At 37.4% G+C, this 23,036-nt stretch overlaps 1 protein-coding gene across 1 annotated transcript in view; it reads right to left on the minus strand.

Annotated features, from left to right (window-relative positions):
• Window positions 1-23,036, minus strand: part of LOC142228628 (uncharacterized) — a 139,191-nt gene that overhangs the window by 107,593 nt on the left and 8,562 nt on the right. Inside the window, 1 exon segment of the mRNA XM_075299123.1 lies at window positions 21,048-22,253. Coding sequence (XP_075155238.1) covers window positions 21,048-21,158 — 111 coding nt within the window. The 5' untranslated portion in view covers window positions 21,159-22,253.

The following is a 23,036-nucleotide window of genomic DNA, read 5'->3' on the forward strand; positions in this document are numbered from 1 at the left end:
GCAACAGGGCTGTGCACTATCGTACTCAGCACGTGGCAACCAAGATTGGTTGGAGGTTCTTTGTTTCATTTCTACCACACAATGACCACCAAAATCTTTGGGATCTTAATCCGCCCTTAATTTTAATTTCCTTTCTAAAATGTATCCTTCGATTTATTTTTTTTTTATTATTTCGCCCTACAGTCATTGTCTAATTTGTTTTTGTTTGGACGGCCAAATTAACTCAAGACTGTTCTAAAATTGGTCCTTCGATTGAATTCCTAAAATTGGTCCTTCGATTTATTTGTTTTGCACTAAAATACTTGTCTAAGTTTTTGGATGACCAAATATATTCAAGACTGTTCTAAAATTGATCTTTCGATTGCATTACTAAAATTGGTCCTTCGATTTATTTGTTTTATTATTATACACTAAAATAATTGGCCAAATTTACTCATAACAGTTTTAAAATGGGTCCTTCGATTGAGTTCCATAATACTTTAGGCTAAATTAATAGTATGTGTTTTTTTTTTACTCTTTCTAGTATCACCGCTATAATCTCATTAGAAAAATTATAATCCATTAAATTATGATTTATGGTCTAAGTGTTACCACAAAACAAGCAAAAACAACAGCAATGGCGACCACACCTTATCCGTATTAATAATAAATTCATTCATGATTTGCCACTGAATGAGAGTAAGCAATGCATTCGTTTGTCGTGTGTATGTGAGTGAGTCTATGGATTTTTATTGTAAAAAAAATATCCTCGGTTATGACGTAAAGAGCAGAAAGCAATGCAACTCACCGAATGTTTTGCCTGAAAGTCGAACAAACACAAATTATGGTGACTATGTCTTCGTCGTCGTTGTCGTCATCTCCCATGACCAGAATTAAATCATGAGCACTCATTTTAATGTTACGTTCAAACGAAAACGTCAGAGACATCCTTGCCATTGATTGTCCTAGTTTTTGCATTTGTAAAAATGCACGTCATTCGCTCCTTCCTCCCGAAAAAAAATGGCCCCGAATCTCCGAACATTGTATAAAATTTCGAGTTTTCTCTTCGCATGTACTCTACCAGTCAGTGGCCATCAGCACCATTAGTGAGTGAATGGATTGTGGTGGCATAGAAATGCACAATGCCAAACCAACGAAATTTTGCGAACAAGCTGGAGTAAAGTGCCAAAATAATAATACCACGATTGCTTTGGTGACCAAGCCTATATATTTGTGTGTGTGTGTGTGTGTGTGTGTGTGTTTGTAGCTAAACAGACAAAACCCAAAGAGAACAGAACATGATAGTGTGAGGCTAGGGCTAAGCTGTGGTTTTCCCTCGAGAGTTAATGCCACTGGATTCCAAATCAACCGAGATGTGAATTAAAAGAAGAAAACTATTTGCCAGCAAGTAATGGTCCATTGGCTGGTTGATTTGGTTTGGCTGACTGGTTGATGTTGCACATATTCCAGTCATGGCACTCTTGTTGTTTGCGGTTTTTGCCATGTGTCCTCGGGAATACCTCGTCTCGTTTACTTGTCCTTCTCCCTACTATCCTATGGTTGGGTGTTATTGTAGTTTATGATGATACTACTACTGATGCTGAGGCTGCTGCTGTTGCAGCATCTACTCGGTTGACCTACTTGCATGACCTGAATGTATGAATTGTTTGTGCATTGGAAAAAGTCGAGCAAAAACAAAAAAAAACTGCAGAAAATGAAGTCCACAAAAACAAAAGCCTCTATAGTCTATAGTTGTAATACAACCACCAGAGATATGCAAAAATCTTTTCAATATGCTTCATTTTCTATTATGTCAATTTACATAATTGAAACTAAGGGATTTACAAGCATCCGATAATCGGATTTTACATGATTTAATGAATATACAGGGCAATGCAGTATTTCGCATTTCCTTTGCATTAAAGCAGGCCAATAACGAGTATTCCGAGATGACTGGCACTCAACACTTGTTGTCATCCCCAATGACAAGTTAACCCTCCAACCAAAAAAAATATATATATACGAGGGTTCCAAAGCTGAGGTTTTTAAATCTTTTCCAAATATGTTAAATAATCTTCAGAATTTCCTATAGTTAAATTCTCTGCTAGAGAAGTGGTCGGTCTCCTACCGGGCGCCTGTAGAGGGAAAAGATCTCAGTAGGATCTTTACAGTCTCCCGCGGACCAAAACTGACACAAAAAAACCCAAATGAATATTACACGAAACTATGAAAATTTTGCCGCACAAGGTGCCATAGTGCCGGTGGCCAGTAATCAATCTAGGAGTCACGAAGCGTCGAGATCAGACAATCTTAGTTCTCATACAGGTTTGGGAGAATTGGCACTTGTAGTAGAGGAAAGAGTTACAAGCACTGCTTTTATAGGTGTGGACAACTTGGCGCCTGTTGTAGAATATAATGCAACAAGAAAGACTAGCTATGTAGCCGTTGGCAAGAGGCATGAAGAAGAGGCTCAGAGAAGGTTACATCCTTTCCGCTCACCGAAAGGAGGTAGAGAATCTGATTCCGACTCGGATGTATATGAAGCCATCAATATGACCATCATGGCGAATCCAATTTACGGCGGGGTCAATAAGAAGGTCGATGAAGGCAGCGATGACTGACCACATTAAGGAAGATATTATCTGAGGTATAGCGACGAAGTTGAAATGAATGGACCAGATGATGGACGGGAAGGAGAAACTTCAAACTCCTCCCAATTATATGGGAAAGAGGATACGATTCCCAGAAGAGCAGAACACTGAATCGCAGGAAAGAAACAAAAAATCACCCTCAATACTGCCCCAAGGGAATCTGAAGCAAGGGAATCTAATGGTGGGCGTAAAGGTTGGAAGACCAAGGAAGACTATCTGTGTAGCCGTTGGTAAAAGGCATGTAGAAGATGAAGATGCTCAGGGAAGGTTAGATCCTTTCCGTTCACCGAAAGGAGATAGAGAATCTGTTTCTTACTCGGATGTAAATGAAGGCGCCGATGGGGTCAGCGATGACTGACCACATTAAGGAAGAGATTATCTGAGGTATAGCGACGAAGTTGAAATGAATGGACCAGATGATGGACGGGAAGGAGAAACTTCAAACTCCTCCCAATTATATGGGAAAGAAATACGATTCCCAGAAGAGCAGAACACTGGATCGCAGGGAAAGAAACAAAAAATCACCCTAAATACTGCAGATGCTCAGGGAAGGTTAGATCCTTTCAATTCATCGAAAGGAATCTGATTCCGACTCGGATGTAAATGAAGGCGTCGATATCAACATCTTGGCGAACCTAACTTATGACGCGGTCAATAAGAAGGTCGATGGGGTGAGCGATGACGTCGCAAGACTGACCACAAAGGAAGAGATAAATTGAGCCATAGCGAAGAAAGTTGAAAAGAATGAAACAGATGATGAACGGGAAGCGTGATGATCCGAAGGGCAAACATGAAACTCGTCTCAATCATATGGGAAAGAGGATAAGACCTCTGGAAGAGCAGAACACTGAAACGCGGGGAAACGAACAAAGGAGTACGCTGCTTACAAGTCCTTTGAAAGTACCAAGTACTCAAGGGAATCTAAAGCAAGCAGAAACTAATGGAGGGCGGAAAGGACGGAAGACCAAGGAAGACTATCTATGTAACTAAAAGGTCGATGGGGTCAGCGATGACCACGGGCATAAAGAGATTATCTGGGACACAGCTTCGAAAGTTGAAAAGAATGAACCAGATGATGAGCGGGATTGAAGATGCTTCGAAGGCGAAACTTGAAACTCTTTCCAATCATATGGGAAATAGGATAAGATCTCCGGAAGAGCAGAATGCAGGAAAGAAACAAACAAGCACACCCCTTTAAAGTCTATTGAAAATACTGGAGGGCGGTAAGGTTGGCCCGAATACGATGAAGGCGAACGCAACACCCATCAACCGCGAGGAAGGGAATGCCAATTATAACCAAACCATATTTGTCGAAGAGGATGGCGGATAGATGAAAGGTAGACGTTACCACCTTTTTACGCCAAAATAGTTAAGGGACGATACCGGGAGAAACTGTTAGAGTATTTATGAAGCAACATAACGCATTTGGCCAAATAACAAGAGATCAGTAATCAGACGAACCAACAGACTAGATAACATGCTGTGATTCCAAAGGGACTTCCTCATGTTGAGTTTTACGTCAGAGGCTTGTGAGAAGACTCTACTGTGTAGAGTATTTATGAAGCAAAATAACGCATTTGGCCAAATAACCAGAGATCAGTAAGCAGACGAACCAACAGACCAGATAACATGCTGCGATTCCAAAGGGACTTCCTCATGTTGAGTCTTACGTCAGAGGCTTGTGAGAAGACTCTACTGTGTAGAGTATTTATGAAGCAAAATAACGCATTTGGCCAAATAACCAGAGATCAGTAAGCAGATGAACTAACAGACCAGATAACATGATGCGATTCCAAAGGGACTTCCTCATGTTGAGTCTTACGTCAGAGGCTTGTGAGAAGACTCTACTGTGTAGAGTATTTATGAAGCAAAATAATGCATTTGGCCAAATAACCAGAGATCAGTAAGCAGACGAACCAACAGACCAGATAACATGCTGCGATTCCAAAGGGACTTCCTCATGTTGAGTCTTACGTCAGAGGCTTGTGAGAAGACTCTACTGTGTAGAGTATTTATGAAGCAAAATAACGCATTTGGCCAAATAACCAGAGATCAGTAAGCAGACGAACCAACAGACCTGATAACATGCTGCGATTCCAAAGGAACTTCCTCATGTTGAGTCTTACGTCAGAGGCTTGTGAGAAGACTATACGGCAAATAGTTAGCTTGGATGGCATCCTCATATTTCAGGCTCACTTAGACTATTCAGTCTATTCTAATACCACAGTGGTGAACTTTTCTCTTATCACTGTGTGCTGCCCGATTCCATTGTAAGTTCAATGATAAGGGACCTTCTTTTTATAGCCAAGTCACAGCAATGTGAAACCACTTAGAGAAGCTTCGAGGCACTCAGAAATGTCACCAGGATTAATGAGAGAGAATAATCCACCCGTCGAAGCAGAGATCAAACCCTTTGTATGCAAGGCGGGCATACTAACCATTGCACAACGGTGGCAAATATTGGATGAAATCTCCTCTCATAGTGAAGGAGTCAATCTGTAAGTGGTTAAGAAATGCAATATCCCACAACTGACGAAGGCTTCGGTCTACGTAAGAGGATGGGACAGCAAATTCACGACTGGATTCTGGAGGTATTGGCTCGACACAATGAGGGACATGAAGAAATGGGCTATCTTCCACAGAAATGAGGATACGATTTAAGGCTTTTTGTATTGGGCCTGGACCAAATCTCTATGCATCCTGACTAAACTCCAAGACAGAGCCTTCTTTGTGACTAGAGCTGTCTTTTTCAAGATTGGAAAAAAAGGTTTGGCGAGAAGGTTGCCAAGAAATCTACCAAGAAAGGCACCGAACCTAAGCCACAGGACAGGAAATTGGAAACAATGGTAGATCGGGGTCCGAAGGGAATAACGAGGCTATGCCGGAAAGCCAGGAATGGGGGCTAAGGGGAAAACAGCGAGGCGCCCAAAACGAAAACTGGGAACAGGCCAGAAAGACAGCATTATTAAATAATTTCATTAAATGAAAGTGGTCCTTCAAGTTGAGTTGATTTTTTTTTACGAAAATAAATATCTTAAAATTTAGAAATTAATACACATGGAAAATAATTTTGATTTTTTATTAATCTACTGCAATTTAGGTAAACCAAATTGCTGACATCATTATTGATAGAGTGCTTTACAATCCATTACCTAAACGGCTTTGACTTTTCACACTACCCTCGTCTATTTGTGCATTAAATTCCAGCTTTGTTCAGAGTTCAATTGAATACTTGCAGTGAACATGATTTCATATCGATATTGACAGTATTTGCCATCAACATCATCTATGTATGTCATCATCGCTGAGAATAGAAAAACAATCACTATTGCACTATTACATGCAATCGGACGCGAATATCACGAAGGTTAAGTAGGTGCAATGAGCCATATTGTTGATGCAACAATGCAGTGTAGACTAAAATATACACACGAACTTTTGTTAAATACAAAACTGCATTCCATGAAATTGTTACACAGCGATGAAAGTTAACATCTTGGCCTCCATTGGAGTACTATAACTAATCCTTAGTTGGATGTAACGGCAAGGGGGGTTTTCTAGGGTGACTTATTAGTGATGTTTTGTGACACTATTAATATTCATTGAGATTTTGTTGGTAGGAAGAGGGACTTTCACTTTTTGCTCCTCTCGCTCTCTTGTATATATTCAAGTGAGAGCTTACATATACTTATATAAAGGGTTTCGTTAATAGTGGCGAAGAATGTGAGGCACCCACATATTAAAAATCCATGGAGATGAGAAGATGATACAGAAACTCAAGTCTCCATGACCCCCCTCCCTCTCTAAATATACGCAAAACTGGTCTCTTAAAATGTCTTAATAGCCCTTAACTTTGCCTAAGCAGAAATATGAACAAATTATAGAAAATTCTGTGATGGGGCCGGCAGATAAAAATCCCATATGGTCTTTGATGCATTTTGAAGTGTTACTGCCTCGAATGTTTGCTTTCAATTTCAATATTTTTATTTTTTTCACGAGTTACAAGCATAAAAGCCGCCCGCCATTCAAAGGCATAGCCAATATCCAACATTTGCTGGTTATATTTTGTTGGAGTGGAGGCTCTTATTGTGATATGCTTCAATTCTGTAAGAAGGGTCATTTGTATGGCGGTCTTTTCTGGTTTTTCTTTTTTGAAAAGAAAAAAAAAAAAATAACACAGACACAGGCACACACACGCTTACTCAGGGTTAGACATTCCTCACAATGATTCTTCAATATTGTTTTTGTTTGTATGTTTTACGTCTTTTTTTCTCTCTCCAATTTGTGGTATCTTTACTTTTGTTATAGCAAGAATAAGAGGATAGCTGGATGGCTGAATGACTGATATGCTGGTAATATAATGAATGCATTTGTAAATACTCTTCGTCGACATAAAAATACATTTGGCCAGACAAAAAGAGAATTCCTACCGTGCTAGGAAAGTTATTATAGAGGCTCGTAAACTTTTAGTTGACAGTTGCAAATAAAAGTCTGGAAAAAGATCAACAAGATGTTACACAAAAGATTTCGAAAAAACTGCATTATAGTTTGGAATTATTTTTTATTTCTTTATTTTTTGAAGCAACAAATGATTCATATGTAGCATAAGGTTTAAGCTTTTTCTTCTTAAAATGTATTTAAAACATTTTTTTATATACTTCACATTTTATATCCATGGAATTTTATTACTCATTTTTCTTTTTGGGTATAGTTTTCGGGGGAATATCTCTGAGTTTCCATGGTGATTTTCTTGTGTGTGTTAATTATGTTGAGGGCGAGGAGAAAAAACAACACATTCTCCATTCTTTATTTAGTATTTGGAATAACTGTTTGGCTTTTATGCATGATAACATTAATCATGCCTGGTTCATATTTCCAACTTCTGGGAATAAAATTCATTTATGGTGAATAATTTACAGGAACTATACAAAATTTATAGACATCTCAAAGATTCAAATTTAATTCCTTTATTATATCAGCATGAGTGGTTTATATTTCAGAAGTTCTGAATAACATAGTTCCCTAGTCCTATAAAGCTTTTAAGTAAGTAGTCAATATCTTATTATAGAATTAAAAAAAATATATTTTTTTTTATATTATATGAACTATACAACATTTAAAGGCATCTCAAAGTTGCAAATATAGTTTCTTTAAAGGTTCTCGATCAGTATTTTTGGATTCAGCAGTTGGGTATAATATCGATCCATAGCCCTAGAAAGTTTTTTTAGTATATTTTCCAAGTTAACATTTTTATATATATTTTAAAAGCCATGTGTAATGGAATCGAAAGTTTCAAGGATTTATATTCTGGTCCTATCTTGTTGGATCTTGCGGGATTATGAGCCCTCTTCATGGGAAAACTTTGACCCAGTAGTTTGATGCTACGAATACCAGCAATAATAGTTAACTAGAAATTCAAATTTCCCCTTTACTTTATCAATGAATAGGAAAATTAGTGTTACTAACTTATCAAAAAGAATATAGTCCTCATCAAAATGAGTTAATTAATGACAATTTGATCTGTTTTCTTTTAGTACTGAATATGACACTTTAACACTTTCATGTTATTCGAGAAACTAGCCCCAATAAGTTGCTATTGTAAAAAAACCTTTGTTCGGTCGAAGCAGGGATCTAAACCACGACCCTTTGTATGCAAGGCGACCATGCTAGGTTAGGTTAGGTTAGGTGGCAGCCCGATGTATCCGGCTCACTTAGACTATTCTGTCCATTGTGATACCACATTGGTCAACTTATCTCTTATCACTGAGTGCTGCTCGATTCCATGTTATGCACAATGACAAGGGACCTCCTTTTTATAGCCGAGTCCGAACGGCGTTCCACATTGCAGAGAAACCACTTAGAGAAGCTATGAAAACCTCAGAAATGTCACCAGTATTACTGAGGTGGGATAATCCACCGCTGAAAAACTTTTTGGTGTTCGGTCGAAGCAGGAATCGAACCCACGACCTTGTGTATGCAAGGCTGGCATGCTAACCATTGCACTACGGTGGCTCCCAAGGCGATCATGCTAACTATTACACCACGGAGGCAAATAGTGGATAAAATCTCCTCTCATTGTGGAGGAGTCAATCTGTAAGTGGTTAAGAAAGGCAATATCCCATAACTGACGAAGGCTTGAGTCTGCGTAATAGGATAGGGCAGCAAATTTACGACGGTATTCTGGAGTTATTGGCTCGACACAATGAGGGACTCTAAAAAATGGGTGGTCTTTAACAGAAAGGAGAATACAGATGGAACACTTCTAGTATTGGACCTGGACCAGGTCTCCCTGTCCAACCTGACTAAACCCCAAGACGGGGCGTTCTTTGTGACTAGAGTTGTCTGTTTCAAGATCAATCTCGAAATTAATTGGATTGATTAATTGATCCAATTAATTTTTTAATTGAAATGTCTTCAATCATAGAAATGATAGTATCAATTAAAAATTTAATTGAGGGTCAATTAAAAATTTAATTGATCCAATTAGAAACTTAATTGGTACTTCTAATTTTTGTGATTGATTTTTGTTTCAATTAAAAAAATTGTTGATTCAATTAAATTTTTAATTGAATAGTTTTTCCAATTAAATTCAATCCAATTAAAATTTTAATGGAAAATTTTTCATGAAATATTTTTCTGTAAAGGGTTGGCGAGTACACAGAAAAAAAAATTCTGATTCAATCACGAAATTAATTGATCCAATTAATTTTTTAATTGAAATGTCTTCAATCACAGAAATGATAATATCAATTAAAAAATTAATAGACAGTCAATTAAAAAATTAATTGATCCAATTAAAAAATTAATTGATACTATTAATTTGTGTGATTGATTTTTGTTACAATTAAAAAGTTTGTTGAATCAATAAAATTTTTAATTGAATATTTTTTAAAACTCAATTAAGATTTTAATTGGAAAATTTTTCGTGAAATTTTTTCTGTGAAGAGTTGGCGAGTAGGCTGCCAAGAATTCTAGCAAGAAAGGCACCGATGCTAAGCAGCAAGACAGGAAATCGGCACCAGTGGTAGATCATCGGCACCAGTGGTAGAACAGGAAAGCGACCAGCCGCCCAAAGAATTGTCAAAAACCCGGACTGGGGACAGGCCAGAAGGTCAGAATTATTTAATAATTAATTAAGTACCAGGACATCTCCAAAAATATGCAACACTGTCATCAGCTGTTTAAAAACAATCATAGAAAACAAGTGAAATCTTAAATTTTTATGTATAAAATGCTCATATAGTAATAAATATTTACTGCTGTGATTATTTATGACACTTTAACACTTTGAGTTTTATGTTATTCGACAAATTAGTCACAATAAGTTGCTATAGTGAATCGTAAAAACGTCACTTTATTAAAATGCAATCTGGCAACACACGACGCGACTTGCACTTATTAAATGGTCTTGGATAGAACACCAGTGCAACGATTATTACATTGAAGTAAATTGTCTAACTGCCTGTTCGTGGAATTTTCGTTCGCTTCGAGACGAAAGATTCGTCAAAAATCCCATAGTGATATCTCAAAAACCAGAGTATGTGGAATACCACTTGTTTCGGTGTTTGATAGTAAATTATAAATAAAGAGTTCATGACAAATATCAGCATTTCCTAGCAAATATATCTAAAGTTATTTTAGTTTCAATCTAGACGAACGGTACGTCTCGAGTCGATTTTGTGTTTCATGAACAGGCAGTAAGTGAGCCTGGAATGTCGGGCTGTTACTATACCTAGCGATGTTCTGGATAGCTCGTACAAATGTTGCACGCGGTACTAAATGAAAACTGGCCTAATATTCCAGATCAAAATTACTCAAAAAGTAAAAAATCTTATAGTGCGATCATACTGGGTAAATATTTCTAAAGTCCTCTTATTTCGATAGTCCTCTTAGGAAAAAAGTTTGACTCCTATTTTGGTCAAATATTTACCCAGTATGACTGTACCCTAAGGAAATAGTTTTCTACTTTTGGATCAAGCCCTTCTTCAATTATAAATCAGGGAGGATAGAAGCTACCATGTTCTCAAGTAGAATGTTCCAAGGAAAGTCTTAAAAGTCCTGAAGAAGTAGGCCAATGCTTTATAACCAAGACTATCCAATCAATGTGTATAGATCACATCAAGAATATGGAAGTCAATGAAGGGAAAAATAGAAATCTGAAACAAATATCACATGCTAGCTGTGTTTTCTCTTTCGGTATTCAATCTGATAAGTTGGAAAAGATTAGGGCGGAAAATTTCCTTCTTTCTGCATGCCTGAGCTACGGAACAAAGTTACAATTTTATAAAATATAGTGCTACGATAGAACTCCTGTAAGCCACTCAATGAAAAGGTTTGATAATGTAAGGACAAAAGCAATCGTGGTACAATGGTTAGCATGCCCGCCGTGGAATCCCAGTTACACCAACAACTTTTCAGTGATGGATTATCCCAATTAAGTAATGCTGAGAGGTCTGTTTAAATTATTTTCTAAGTTATTTTACTGCAATGTGAAACGCTGTTCTGACTCGGCTTTATTTAGTTTTCATTGATAAAGGTGGGTATTAAGTTCGGGTTTAGCCGCTAAAAACGTCATTTTTTCACGATTACTTTTCTTTAATAATCCATTTTAAGGAATACAAACTTTGTGAAAATTTACTTTGGGCTTTTCCCATCAAGTTATAATAAAATTTGCAACAAATACGTATAATTGCATGCATTTAGTTTTCACTTTAGCGATTTTAGCGGCTAAACTCGAACTAAATACTCATCTTAAGGGAAAAATTCACTACTTGTGCTTCCCTAATGAACCGAAAAGTCTTATGGCGATTTCGATTGGGGAAAAAAGTACATCATTCTTGAAAGTGATTGCTATATATGAAGGACACTGTCAGAGATGTTGGATCCTGTATCCATCACAATATTATGAATTAACAATAACATTGGAATGATACTATCATCAATGCAACATATTTTTTGCGAATCGAAAACGCCCTTAGTGAGCTTGAAATTAACCGAGCAATTTGAATGTAATAGAGATGGTTGAAGTTACTCTCAAACAAAAAAGAGAGAACTTTGCAATATCATCTGCATTATCAGTGATCTGCATTATCAGCATTCAATGTGAGCTTTAGAGTTGAAAACATCCAAATTACAACAGAGAATTTATGATAATAGAAGGTTTTGTCCTTTTTACTCTCTCAAATTGCTTTCGTTTGGTTGACAGATACCAATTCCTAAAGCGATTTAAACAAGGTCAGTATTCTTGATAAACTCTAATCTTCTCTAATTTCCTATGGCGTATGATATGATTCTCCTACCATAGTATACGTTCACAAAGCAAGATAGTTTCAATTTTTCTCCTGATCATCTCCTCTTCTAGAATATAAAGCTATAATTGAATATATATACAGCCTCTCAGTTTTTAGCTTCAATAATTTTCTTCTTAAATATACAACCGTAAAATATGACTTAATTTTTTTTTGGTTTGTAACAGGTTGTTAGTAGCCAGGTACCTGGCAGAAGGCATTTTAGCATTAAGAGAGTGATAAATAAATAAATTGAAATTGGACATACAAGCAAACTATTGCTCTGTCATAAATATATCCATAAAACATGACAACGTGATAAGGATTTGTATGAGCTCATTGGACAAATCCTGTGTTGGTTGTAAACCAAGCAACAGTTCCAGTTATCACCGAGTCTATAAAAACATAAATTGGACATTGAAGATTTTTTTTATGACAGCAAAGACTTAGAACAAGTCTAACCACACTCGCTCACTCACTCACAGGCTCATACTAAGATGCACCTCAAGTGTAATTGATATCAGGTAACTGTTCAAGTGTCAACCAAAAACTAGTAGTAAGTGGGATTATAGCAACTCTCTCAGTGGTTTAAGACCACTGTGCATTGTTGCTGATATGGCGAGGAGCCAAGATATTTGCATTATGGGCCTCAACTCTCGTAAGTGGTAATTTAGCCTTGAATTTAATATGAGGTGCCAGACTACAACATAGTAGGTACACTTTCATATTTGCCCATATGTATGTATCTATGTGTATATGTTACCAGCCCATATATATGAAAACATATTTTTTATCTATTAATAATGCATTCATACATAAGGAGAACATTTATCTAGTAGACAACAACAACCATGAAAGCAATTTACTGTAGTTTTCAATTGTTGTTGTTTTAGTTTCCGCATTAGACTTCGTCTTCTTCTTCATCATCATCTACATGGGCTCTTATCTCTAGCTTTCCCTCGGGTAACGCGAATGCCTACACCGATACCTGCTGTGTTTATGAGTTTTGTGTTGTTGCTTTTTGTTTGAGAGGCCTCTTCTAACATTTCAAAATCTTTACATTGCAGAGTCTCTGAACTGTTGTTGGTTTGTTTGTGCTTGAGTGTACCGTTATTCACAGCTGACAATTCTCATCTGTTCTCTATGACACTGTGTGACTGTTACAGTATAAATTTGTAATTGTTAGAGGTCTAGAAGAGAGTATGTGAACATTTGAGTGTCATAATGACACTGGTTTGTGGATCTTTTGTATGTGAGTTGGTTTGTTGGTAGGTAGTCGTAGTTGTCTTTTCGTCAAGTACATGCGATTAAGTACTCCTCAAGTGCCAGATTTCCTTTTTTTTTTTTGCTTTGTTGTTGTCTCTATAGACAAGTCCTCGACTATCTAGGGAAAATAATATCAATAGCAACAGAACAACAGACGGACAGAAGACTGTGACAATTGTTTGTCATTTAAAATGTCCTTGAATTGTGTTATAAATCACACTTCTACAATAGTGCTGGCATACAAATACAACACAAACACACGCATACACATATACATACATATTCAAATACACAACATTTGAACAATCGTTGTTATTTACAACCCATGTAAAATTTCCATAAAGGACAAAAGAACCGATAACAGTATTTTACATTTTCAACTGATATCTGCTGTTCCATCACTAAAACACCACCTCCCACCAAGTACCAGCACATGATGATAGAGGGTTTCTCGAAGCTAAGTTAAGTATTTTGCCTTTTTTGTACGGTCCAAAAGTCAGCAATAAAAATAAAATATACAAGGAAGTGCGATAAGTGTTGGAGAAACTGAATACCTACAATACCACCCTCAATAAACATTCCTCAGATTTTACACTAATGTTGGATATAAATTATATGCCATAAACTAAATGTTATCGATAATTCCCATGTTTTTGTAAATCGTGCTCATTACGAAACGAATGAAATATCAATGAAACATTCCCTAAATACCTAGTGGAGGGGAAAATATCTTTGGAATATAGTCCAAACACAGAATGAAGATATTACAGTTAGGGGAGATATATTGAAAAGGATATTTGAAATTGTATTTTTTTTTTGGAAAGCAAATGCAATTCTAGATTGGGAAAGCAACAGTTATATAGAGACTTTTATTGTATTTCATACAAGCAGAGAAGGAATATAATCACCTCAAACCTGTTTTAGGAGCAAAATATTATTTTTAGATGGGGAACATGGAATATTTTTGCGGCAAACATGTTGTTGTCTCGCCAAAAATATACATTGTTGCCCAAATCAGATACATAATATCTGAGAAAATAACATGGTGGCGACAAATATGTTACATGTTCCCCGTCCAAAAGTAACATTTTGTTCTTGAAACATTTTTGAGGTTATCATATATTTTTAGATGGGGGAACATGGAATATTTTTGCGGCAAACATGTTGTTGTCTCGCCAAAAATATACATGGTTGCCGAAATCAGATACATAATATCAGAGAAAATAACATGGTGGCGACAAACATGTTACATGTTCCCCGTCCAAAAGTAACATTTTGTTCTTGAAACATTTTTGAGGGTATCATATACCTTTTCTGGGTGTACACCAATGAGATTAAATCGGGCGTAGGTGACTTTGTGATGTCGTACACCAGTCGTTGATGATGATAATATCCCTGCAAAAAATTGTCTGATTTTTGGTAGCACTAGACTAACTCCAGCTCTTACCCAAACGATATAAATTAAGTTCTCCTTTATTTTCGGTAATAGCGTGAGCGCGAACCTAACCTACCCTAAGTGAGAGCTTACTTTTTTTGTGATGCAAATATTTTCTGTTTAGCAGAAACGAATTTAGTTCAACGATGAATTTAGTTCAGAGTAAGGTACGAAGTGTATTTTAAGATCTGCAGTAATTGGGCACAACTCACCTAAAAAAGAGCTCTTTTATAAGCTATAAAGCACTGTTTACTGCATATTTGTGGCAACGCTTATTTGCCGAATAAAGCTCTCTTTTTTAGTTGAGATGTCCTGAATTATTGCAGAGCTTAAGATGCAATTCATACATAAGTCCTGAAAGGAAATAAATGCATAACAGGTTGGCTGATAAGTCCCGTCGCTAGTATGGCGTCGCTAGTATTAAATGCATATTATTTTTATATAGTACCAACCTTCAAATGATTCGTGTCAAAATTTGAGGTCTGTAAGTCAATTAGTTTGTGAGATAGATCGTCTTTTGTGAAGCAACTTTTGTTATTGTGAAAAAATGGAAAAAAAGGAATTTCGTGTTTTGATAAAATACTGTTTTCTGAAGGGAAAAAAATACGGTGGAAGCAAAAACTTTGCTTGATAATGAGTTTCCGGACTCTGCCCCAGGGAAATCAACAATAATTGATTGGTATGCAAAATTCAAGCGTGGTGAAATGAGCACGGAGGACGGTGAACGCAGTGGACGCCCGAAAGAGGTGGTAACCAACGAAAACATCAAAAAATCCACAATATGATTTTGAATGACCGTAAAATGAAGTTGATCGAGCCTTAAAGATATCAAAGGAAAATGTTGGTCATATCATTCATCAATATTTGGATATGCAGAAGCTCTGTGCAAAATGGGTGCCTCGCGAGCTCACATTTGACCAAAAACAACAACGTGTTGATGGTTCTGAGCGGGGTTTGCAGCTGTTAACTCGTAATACACCCGAGTTTTTCCGTCGATATGTGACAATGGATGAAACATGGCTCCATCACTACACTGCTGAGTCCAATCGACAGTCGGCTGAATGGACATGAACGTGGAAAGACTCAGAAGTCCGCTGGCAAAGTAATGGTATCTGTTTTTTGGGATGCGCATGGAATATTTTTTTATCGATTATCTTCAGAAGGGAAAAACCATCAACAGTGACTATTATATGGCGTTATTGGAGCGTTTGAAGGTCGAAATCGCGGCAAAACGGCCCCATATGAAGAAGAAAAAAGTGTTGTTCCACCAAGACAACTCACCGTGCCACAAGTCATTCAGAACAATGGCAAAAAATCATGAATTGGGCTTCGAATTGCTTCCCCACCCACCGTATTCTCCAGATCTGGCCCCCAGCGACTTTTTCTTGTTCTCAGACCTCCAAAGGATGCTCGCAGGGAAAAAATTTGGCTGCAATTAAGAGGTGATCGCCGAAACTGAGGCCTATGGTATCAAAAAATTGTAAGGTCATTATAATCGTTGTATCGCTCTTGAAGGGAACTATGTTGAATAATAAAAACGAATTTTGACAAAAAAATGTGATTTTCTTTGTTAGACCGGGGACTTATCAGCCAACCTGTTAGTTAACAAGAGAATACCCCAACGGCAATTTTTTTGGGAATGGTATTGCAGAATATCAGCTTGATAATTATATCTCGACACTCGCTTAGGCTATTGCCGATCATAACAGCAGAGCTATCACATCAGTAAGCGATAGAAATCTTCTATTGTTTCGAAAATTTGGAGGATATTTTTCCTGGCATAGTGTTTGACATAACTTATAGAAAACTTGTATAAAAATTGTTAATAGTTTTCGTGATGTACTTCGTAGTTAAGGTCAGCATTTAGTTGGCATTACTCCGCTAAATCGGCCATTTTTTCACGGCTACTTGTTTTTTTAATAATTCATTTCTCCGAAAATAAACATGTTCAATGTTTGTATTCTCCCTCAGAGAGAAGTTCACCACTGTGGTATCTCAATGGACTGAATAGTCTAAGTGAGCCTGATACATCGGGCTGCCACATAACCTAATCTAACCATGCTCCCTCAAGTTATAATAAAATTTGCAATAAGAAGATATAATTTTATTGCGTTTTTGCAAATTTAGTTTTTAGATTTTAGCGGTTAAACTCGAAGTTAGTACCAATATTTAGGTAAAACTGAAAAATACGGCCATCTCATGGTGAGATGTACTTCTATTTGCTCACATTTTGAAATTGAATACAGTATTAAAGGATTTAGTTGTTAAATTTTTATTACTGAACTTATGGTATTGTTTGACATGAAGATTCTATATTCCCCATAAATCTGATCTATGATATCGTTGAGTTATTTACGGTTTACAAGTACCAAATTGATAAATCAGAAACAATAAGGGCCCAAGGATGGATCCTTTTGGTACCCCACTCGTGCACTTCTCAACTGTCTTCGCCAACGCAAACAAATTGTTCACGGTTTATCAAATATGAATATATTAAACTACAACAAGTGTAAGCAAAATTTAACATACAATAAACACCATTTTATTACCAAGAACTGTTGACGGTATTTTTTTAAATCGGCGTTAGTAACAAGGCCCTCAAGTCACAAGACGTAGCAATGGCACTATACATGGGTTAAAGGTTTCATCCGAGTTTCAGCGATTGGTTATCTTCTTTCTGCAATGCTGGCAACATTTCTGTGAAGATTCGCATGCCTTTCGATACTTCTTTGAATAATAAATCTGGAGAGCATTTGTTCCAGTTGTATTAAAAGGGACCAGAACTAAAACCAAATGAATTCGGAAGACAAGCGACATGCATTCGATTAACATACAGGCTCGTCGAGGTGATGCTTTAAGAAGAGCGGCAGTATGTCCTACTGAAATATTTTCGCTGCAGCCTCCCCAACTCTCATATTGTAGAGCGGCATTCACAACTCAAGAAAGTCCAACGTCTGATTTATGTCTGGAAAGGTCATTAATAGAAAGGCTTCAGGTCTGGACCAGATTAATGAGGATAATGTAGCGGAAGCATAAAATAATTTAATACGGATTGTGAACCACTGACTCCGTAAGATCTTAGCCTCATCTTCTGATAGAAGAGTAACTCAATAGGCATATAGCACGGTGTAAACTAATGTAAATGTCTGGTCGATGTTGTAGGCCCATCAGATTTGTACTTTTGTTTTTACTAGGAGTGAAGGCGAAATAACATAGGATTGCAAAAAAATGAAAAAGGATCAACATCGGTCTGTGTTTCAATCATTCCCTTCCATGAATACCATCGCAAATTGTTTTCACAAGTTTTAGGTTAGGTTAGATGGCAGTCCGATGTATCAGGCTCACTTAGACTATTCAGTCCATTGTGATACCAAAGTGGTGAATTTCTTTCCTATAAGTGCTACCCGATTTCACAAGTTTGAATGTAAAGGGTGATACGGTCAAAATTTGGCCAATATAAACTTGACGTATTTCTTTCAATTTTGCATTTAAAAAACCTGAAAACCCCTCATTTTGAAGGTGTGTGTGTGTGTAGAATGTTGCTCCTATTTTGATTTTGGAATTCACTCTTCAGTTGTCAAAATGCCGTCCAAGCAAGAAGAGCAGCGTATCAAAATTTTGCTCGCGCATCGCGAAAATCCGAGCTACTCACACGCAAAGCTGGCAAATCGCTAAAAGTTGCCAAATCAACCGTTACAAATGTAATTAAAGTGTTTGGGGAATGTTTGTCGACAGCCAGGAAGTCTGGATCGGGGGGAAATCGAAAACCGGAAGCCGTTGAGACGACAAAGAGAGTTGCCGGTAGTTTCAAGCGAAACCCTAACCTCTCTCTCCGAGATGCCGCAAATAAGCTGGGTGTATCGTCTACAACCGTGCATCGAGCCGGACTATCGACTTACAAGAAGGTAGTGACTCCAAATCGCGATGATAAACAAAATACGACGGCCAAAGCGCGATCCCGGAGGCTGTACACGACGATGCTGACGAAGTTTGACTGCGTGGTAATGGACGATGAAACCTACGTCAAAGCCGACTACAAGCAGCTTCCGGGACAGGAGTTTTATACGGCAAAAGGAAGGGGAAAGGTAGCAGATATTTTCAAGCACATAAAATTGTCAAAGTTCGCAAAGAAATATCTGGTTTGGCAAGCCATCTGTAGCTTCCGGGACTGTCAACCAAGAAATTTACGTGAAAGAGTGTTTGAATAAACGTCTGCTGCCTTTCCTGAAGAAACACGGTTGTTCCGTATTGTTTTGGCCGGATTTGGCATCTTGCCATTACGGTAAAAAGGCCAGGGAGTGGTACGCCGCCAACAACGTGCAGGTGGTTCCCAAGGACAAGAACCCTCCCAACACGCCAGAGCTCCGCCCAATTGAGAAATACAGGGCTATTGTCAAGCGGAACCTAAAGAAGACAAAAAAAAAAACTGCCAAGGACGAGCAGCAGTTCAAGGCAAACTGGCAAAAAACAAACTGCTAAGGACGAGCAGCAGTTCAAGGCAAACTGGCTTTCTGCGGCGAAGAAGGTGGACAAGGTGGCTGTACAAAATCTGATGGCAGGTGTCAAGCGTGAGGCTCGGCAATTCGGATTTGGAAAAGCGAAAGCCTAACTGAATATTTTTCTTGAATTTTATGCTAATTGAACTTGAAAAAGAAATTTAATTTGATTTTGATTTTTGACCGTATCACCCTTTAGTAGTTTTTGGATATGTGTCACTCTCATAAATTGACAGAAATTCACGACCTCGTATATCCAGATTATCGTTTGTAGTGACGCTATATAGTTGAGATAGCAGGCAATATAAACGATTGTAAGGACAAAAAAAGTTATTGGATAGGTTAGTTAGGAAGGCGGCCCATTATTTGAGCCTTTCCATTTTCCATTTTTCCTTCCATTTTTCTTTCTTATCAACGAGTGCTGTCTTATTCTATGTTAAGCTCAGAGCTCTTTTAACCAAGATCGAACGGCGTTTCACATTATGGTGAAATTTGGAGAAGTTTTATACCCTCAGAAAATCAGAATTACTGCGCGGTATAAACCACCTCTGAAAACTTTTTTGGTATTCGCTTGAAACTGGGATTGAAACCAAGGCGGGTATGCTAACCATAGCACCACGGTGGCTTTCTACCAAAAGAAAAAACAAACGAGTGCTGTCCGATTTTATGCTCAATCTGAGACAAAACCTGGAACTGCATTAAGTGAACGGGCTCCGTTTGGCAATGATTACCATGCCTTGCATTCCAATAGCCTTTAGATTTATCCCTATAAGTTCTCTAGCGGTAACTCTTCTAATCTCTAATCTAACCTAAGGCATTTGATTTTTTGGTCCTTCGATTAATTATCATATATTTCAATTTAAAAAATAAAAATGGTCCTTCGACCTATATATGTATTAACCAAAATACCACAGTATGCCGATAAAATCTTCCATCTGGCTAATCATATTATACAAATATGCAAATATCATCTTCTATGCCATTTAACTTCCATTTGAAAAGAAGCTATCAACTGTTGGAGACCAAAGACCAAAACATCTCAAATGCAAAACAAAGTTTATTTTTCCAGTTCCACATCTCCACATTTCTAAGAAAGCACAATTTCTCAACAAAAGTTTATCAAATTGTCAACAAAGAATGAATATAGTTACAGTTGTTGTTTGGTTGATACTCCTCTTATCTTAAGTACAATGGATGGCGATAGACGAATACCAACTACTGCTTACTGCATGACTGAAGCTCTGACTACTGTTCCAGCGGCATATTGGGTCAACATGTGTATGGGAATACAAACACATTGTGGAGATGATGTTAGAAGGAGGGGAAAACAAATGAAACTTTATTTTTTTGCAAACAACAAACTAAACAACAAAAAAAAGTTAAAAATGAGGAAAAACTTTAGAAATTCTTATCAAAACATGAGTCAAACAAAAAAAAAAAAAAAAACAAGACAGACAAATATTAAGAGCCTTAAAATGCATAGAAATAAGAAGAAAACGAAACTATTGAAGAATATAAAAAGGACATTTTGGTCCAGGACATTTTAGCAGTAGTTGAAAAGAAGTTTTCTTTCTGTCTGCTTTTCTGTCTTTTACAGCCAAAGGATATCAAAGGATTATCTAACTAACAAACACACGAATGATGAATTAAAGTTTAAAAGTTTCGTATAATTAGCCAACGTTATTATTGTTGTTGTTGTTGTCCTTTAGAATTTCAACACAACGTTCTAATTTTAAATGCTATGAAATATAAGAAAACTAAAAGAGATTAGCCTCCCAAAAAAATCTCCCATAAACATTCGCTCTCACTCTCTCTCGGTCTTTCTCTTATAGTTACTTTCAAGTAGAGGGTGAAATATTAAAGACGATTATAGAGAAAGGATATGCTGTTTGCTTTATATGTATTTTGGAAATATGTTTAAAAATAAACTCACCTCGAGATAAACATCGCTGTCCGGATTGAAGGTGTCATTAACCCGCTGAAATGTGTAGTTCACATGCGGTATCGAGTGTAAAATTCTAACAAGTATACTGGGTTGCTCCATTCTGATGATGCTGGTGCTGGTGTGCTAAGCTAAGGTGAACAAAGCAAAGATGCTGGCTGGCTGGTATGTGGCCCAAGTAAGGAATGTGGTGGTGGGGTGGATGGCTGGTATGAAGATAGGTTAGGACCTGTGGGTGGTAGATTTCCTTTTGTATAAAGGAAATTTACTCCCTCACTTAAAATCCCACCACACAAACACAATCACACACGCTCTCACAAATTCTTGTTAGTTGACTCTCACTTATAGGTTGTTGTTGGTTTTGGATTTTTGCTTAGTCTGCCACCCGAGCTTTTTGAGGATGTAATATAGGTTCTGCAGTTTAGCCTCCACAGCATCAGCAAGAGCGCGTGGTGGAGCTTCTCAGCTATGCTGTGGTGAAGTACAAATACAACACCAACAATCTGTGATATCTGTGTATATAACAACAAATTATTACGATTTTTGACGTCACACGCGGACATATACTTTCACGCAAAATTTAGGCTTGTCAATTCAACTCAAGCCCCCCTTAGCCAGTAAGTCTGCTTGTCACTCAGGGACACAGCCAGTTTGTCAAGTATAAATGGCTTTGCTTTGCCACTCCAGGAAACAATGCTGATATATGTGATTTATGGATGTCAGATTTAATGGCAGCTAGGCCAAAAACGACAAAACTCAAAGACTCAAGGATGCTATTTTGGAGAAGGTGTTTGTATTTTTCCCCTTATTTTTCTTTGTGATTTTGGGGCAACTCTGGTCTTAAATTTGTTGTGATTGTTGCTATTCACAGGATATTTTATTTTGTTGTTGTTGTTTTTTTCTGCTTCCGTTTATTTTATTGCTCTCTTTCTCAAAGGATTTCTTTCACTTTTCTTTTTTTCTTTATATCTTGCATTTTTTCTTGTTTTTTTTTTTTTGATTTAACGCTGTATTTTTTTTTGATGTTTTTCTTACACTTTTGTTGTTTGGTTTTTGTGGTATTTACAATTTTTGTTGTTGCTGTTACTTTATTTTATATAACAATAATCCACCCATGAACATTGAGTTGGACAATGACAATAAAGAAGAAGCATTAGCAGCAGCATCAGAGATATCTCCTTGGATCAGGGAGCACTCCTATATATATACGGAGCAGAAAACAAAAAACGATGTAAATGAAAGCAAGAACAAGCTGAACTTTGGGTTTATGGGGCTGGCAAGCAGGGGGTATACACGTTAGGTGAATACTTCAGACGTACTAACGACGCGTATGGGTCATACAACGAACGTAGTCAGTAATGACAACAACAAAAAAAAACAACAATGGCAACAACGACAATTATTGCTAACAATACTTGCTGCTGGTTGTTCCTTTTAGTTTTTGTCTCTGCCACCTACTTCTCCCTCAATTCACAATACTCGTCCTCGTTGTTCGTTGTTTTGTATCAGGCGGGGAGGCGGTTGGAGGTTTTAGGCCTTCTCCTCGTTGTATGCTGCTGTTGTGTGCTAGATTTTCACTTTCGTTTTCACACCCAAAAATATGTGTGTACTTATACACAGCAGCAACAAAAACAACAACAACAACAAGAACTACAACACTACATCAACATAAACACCCCAACCAATAACACCAACATTGCCAACAACAACAACGAAGACGACTACAACGATGAGAAAGAACTAAGTGAACGAACAAATGACTGTAGTAGGGTGGTTGTGGAGTTGGAATGAGTGAGTGAGTGAGGGGGCCAACACACAGGGTATTCACATGAAATATTCTTTAAAATGGAGATGTGTGTACGTCGTATGAGTTATCGTTGTTACACCGAGCACCACTTACATACAAATTACACTTATCACGCACTATTTGGACCTTCTTGTTTTTTTCTTTCGTCGTTCGTCGCACTCACGTCGTTCCCG

Source organism: Haematobia irritans, chromosome 3 (assembly GCF_050003625.1).
Source record: "Haematobia irritans isolate KBUSLIRL chromosome 3, ASM5000362v1, whole genome shotgun sequence".
NCBI lineage: Eukaryota > Metazoa > Arthropoda > Insecta > Diptera > Muscidae > Haematobia > Haematobia irritans.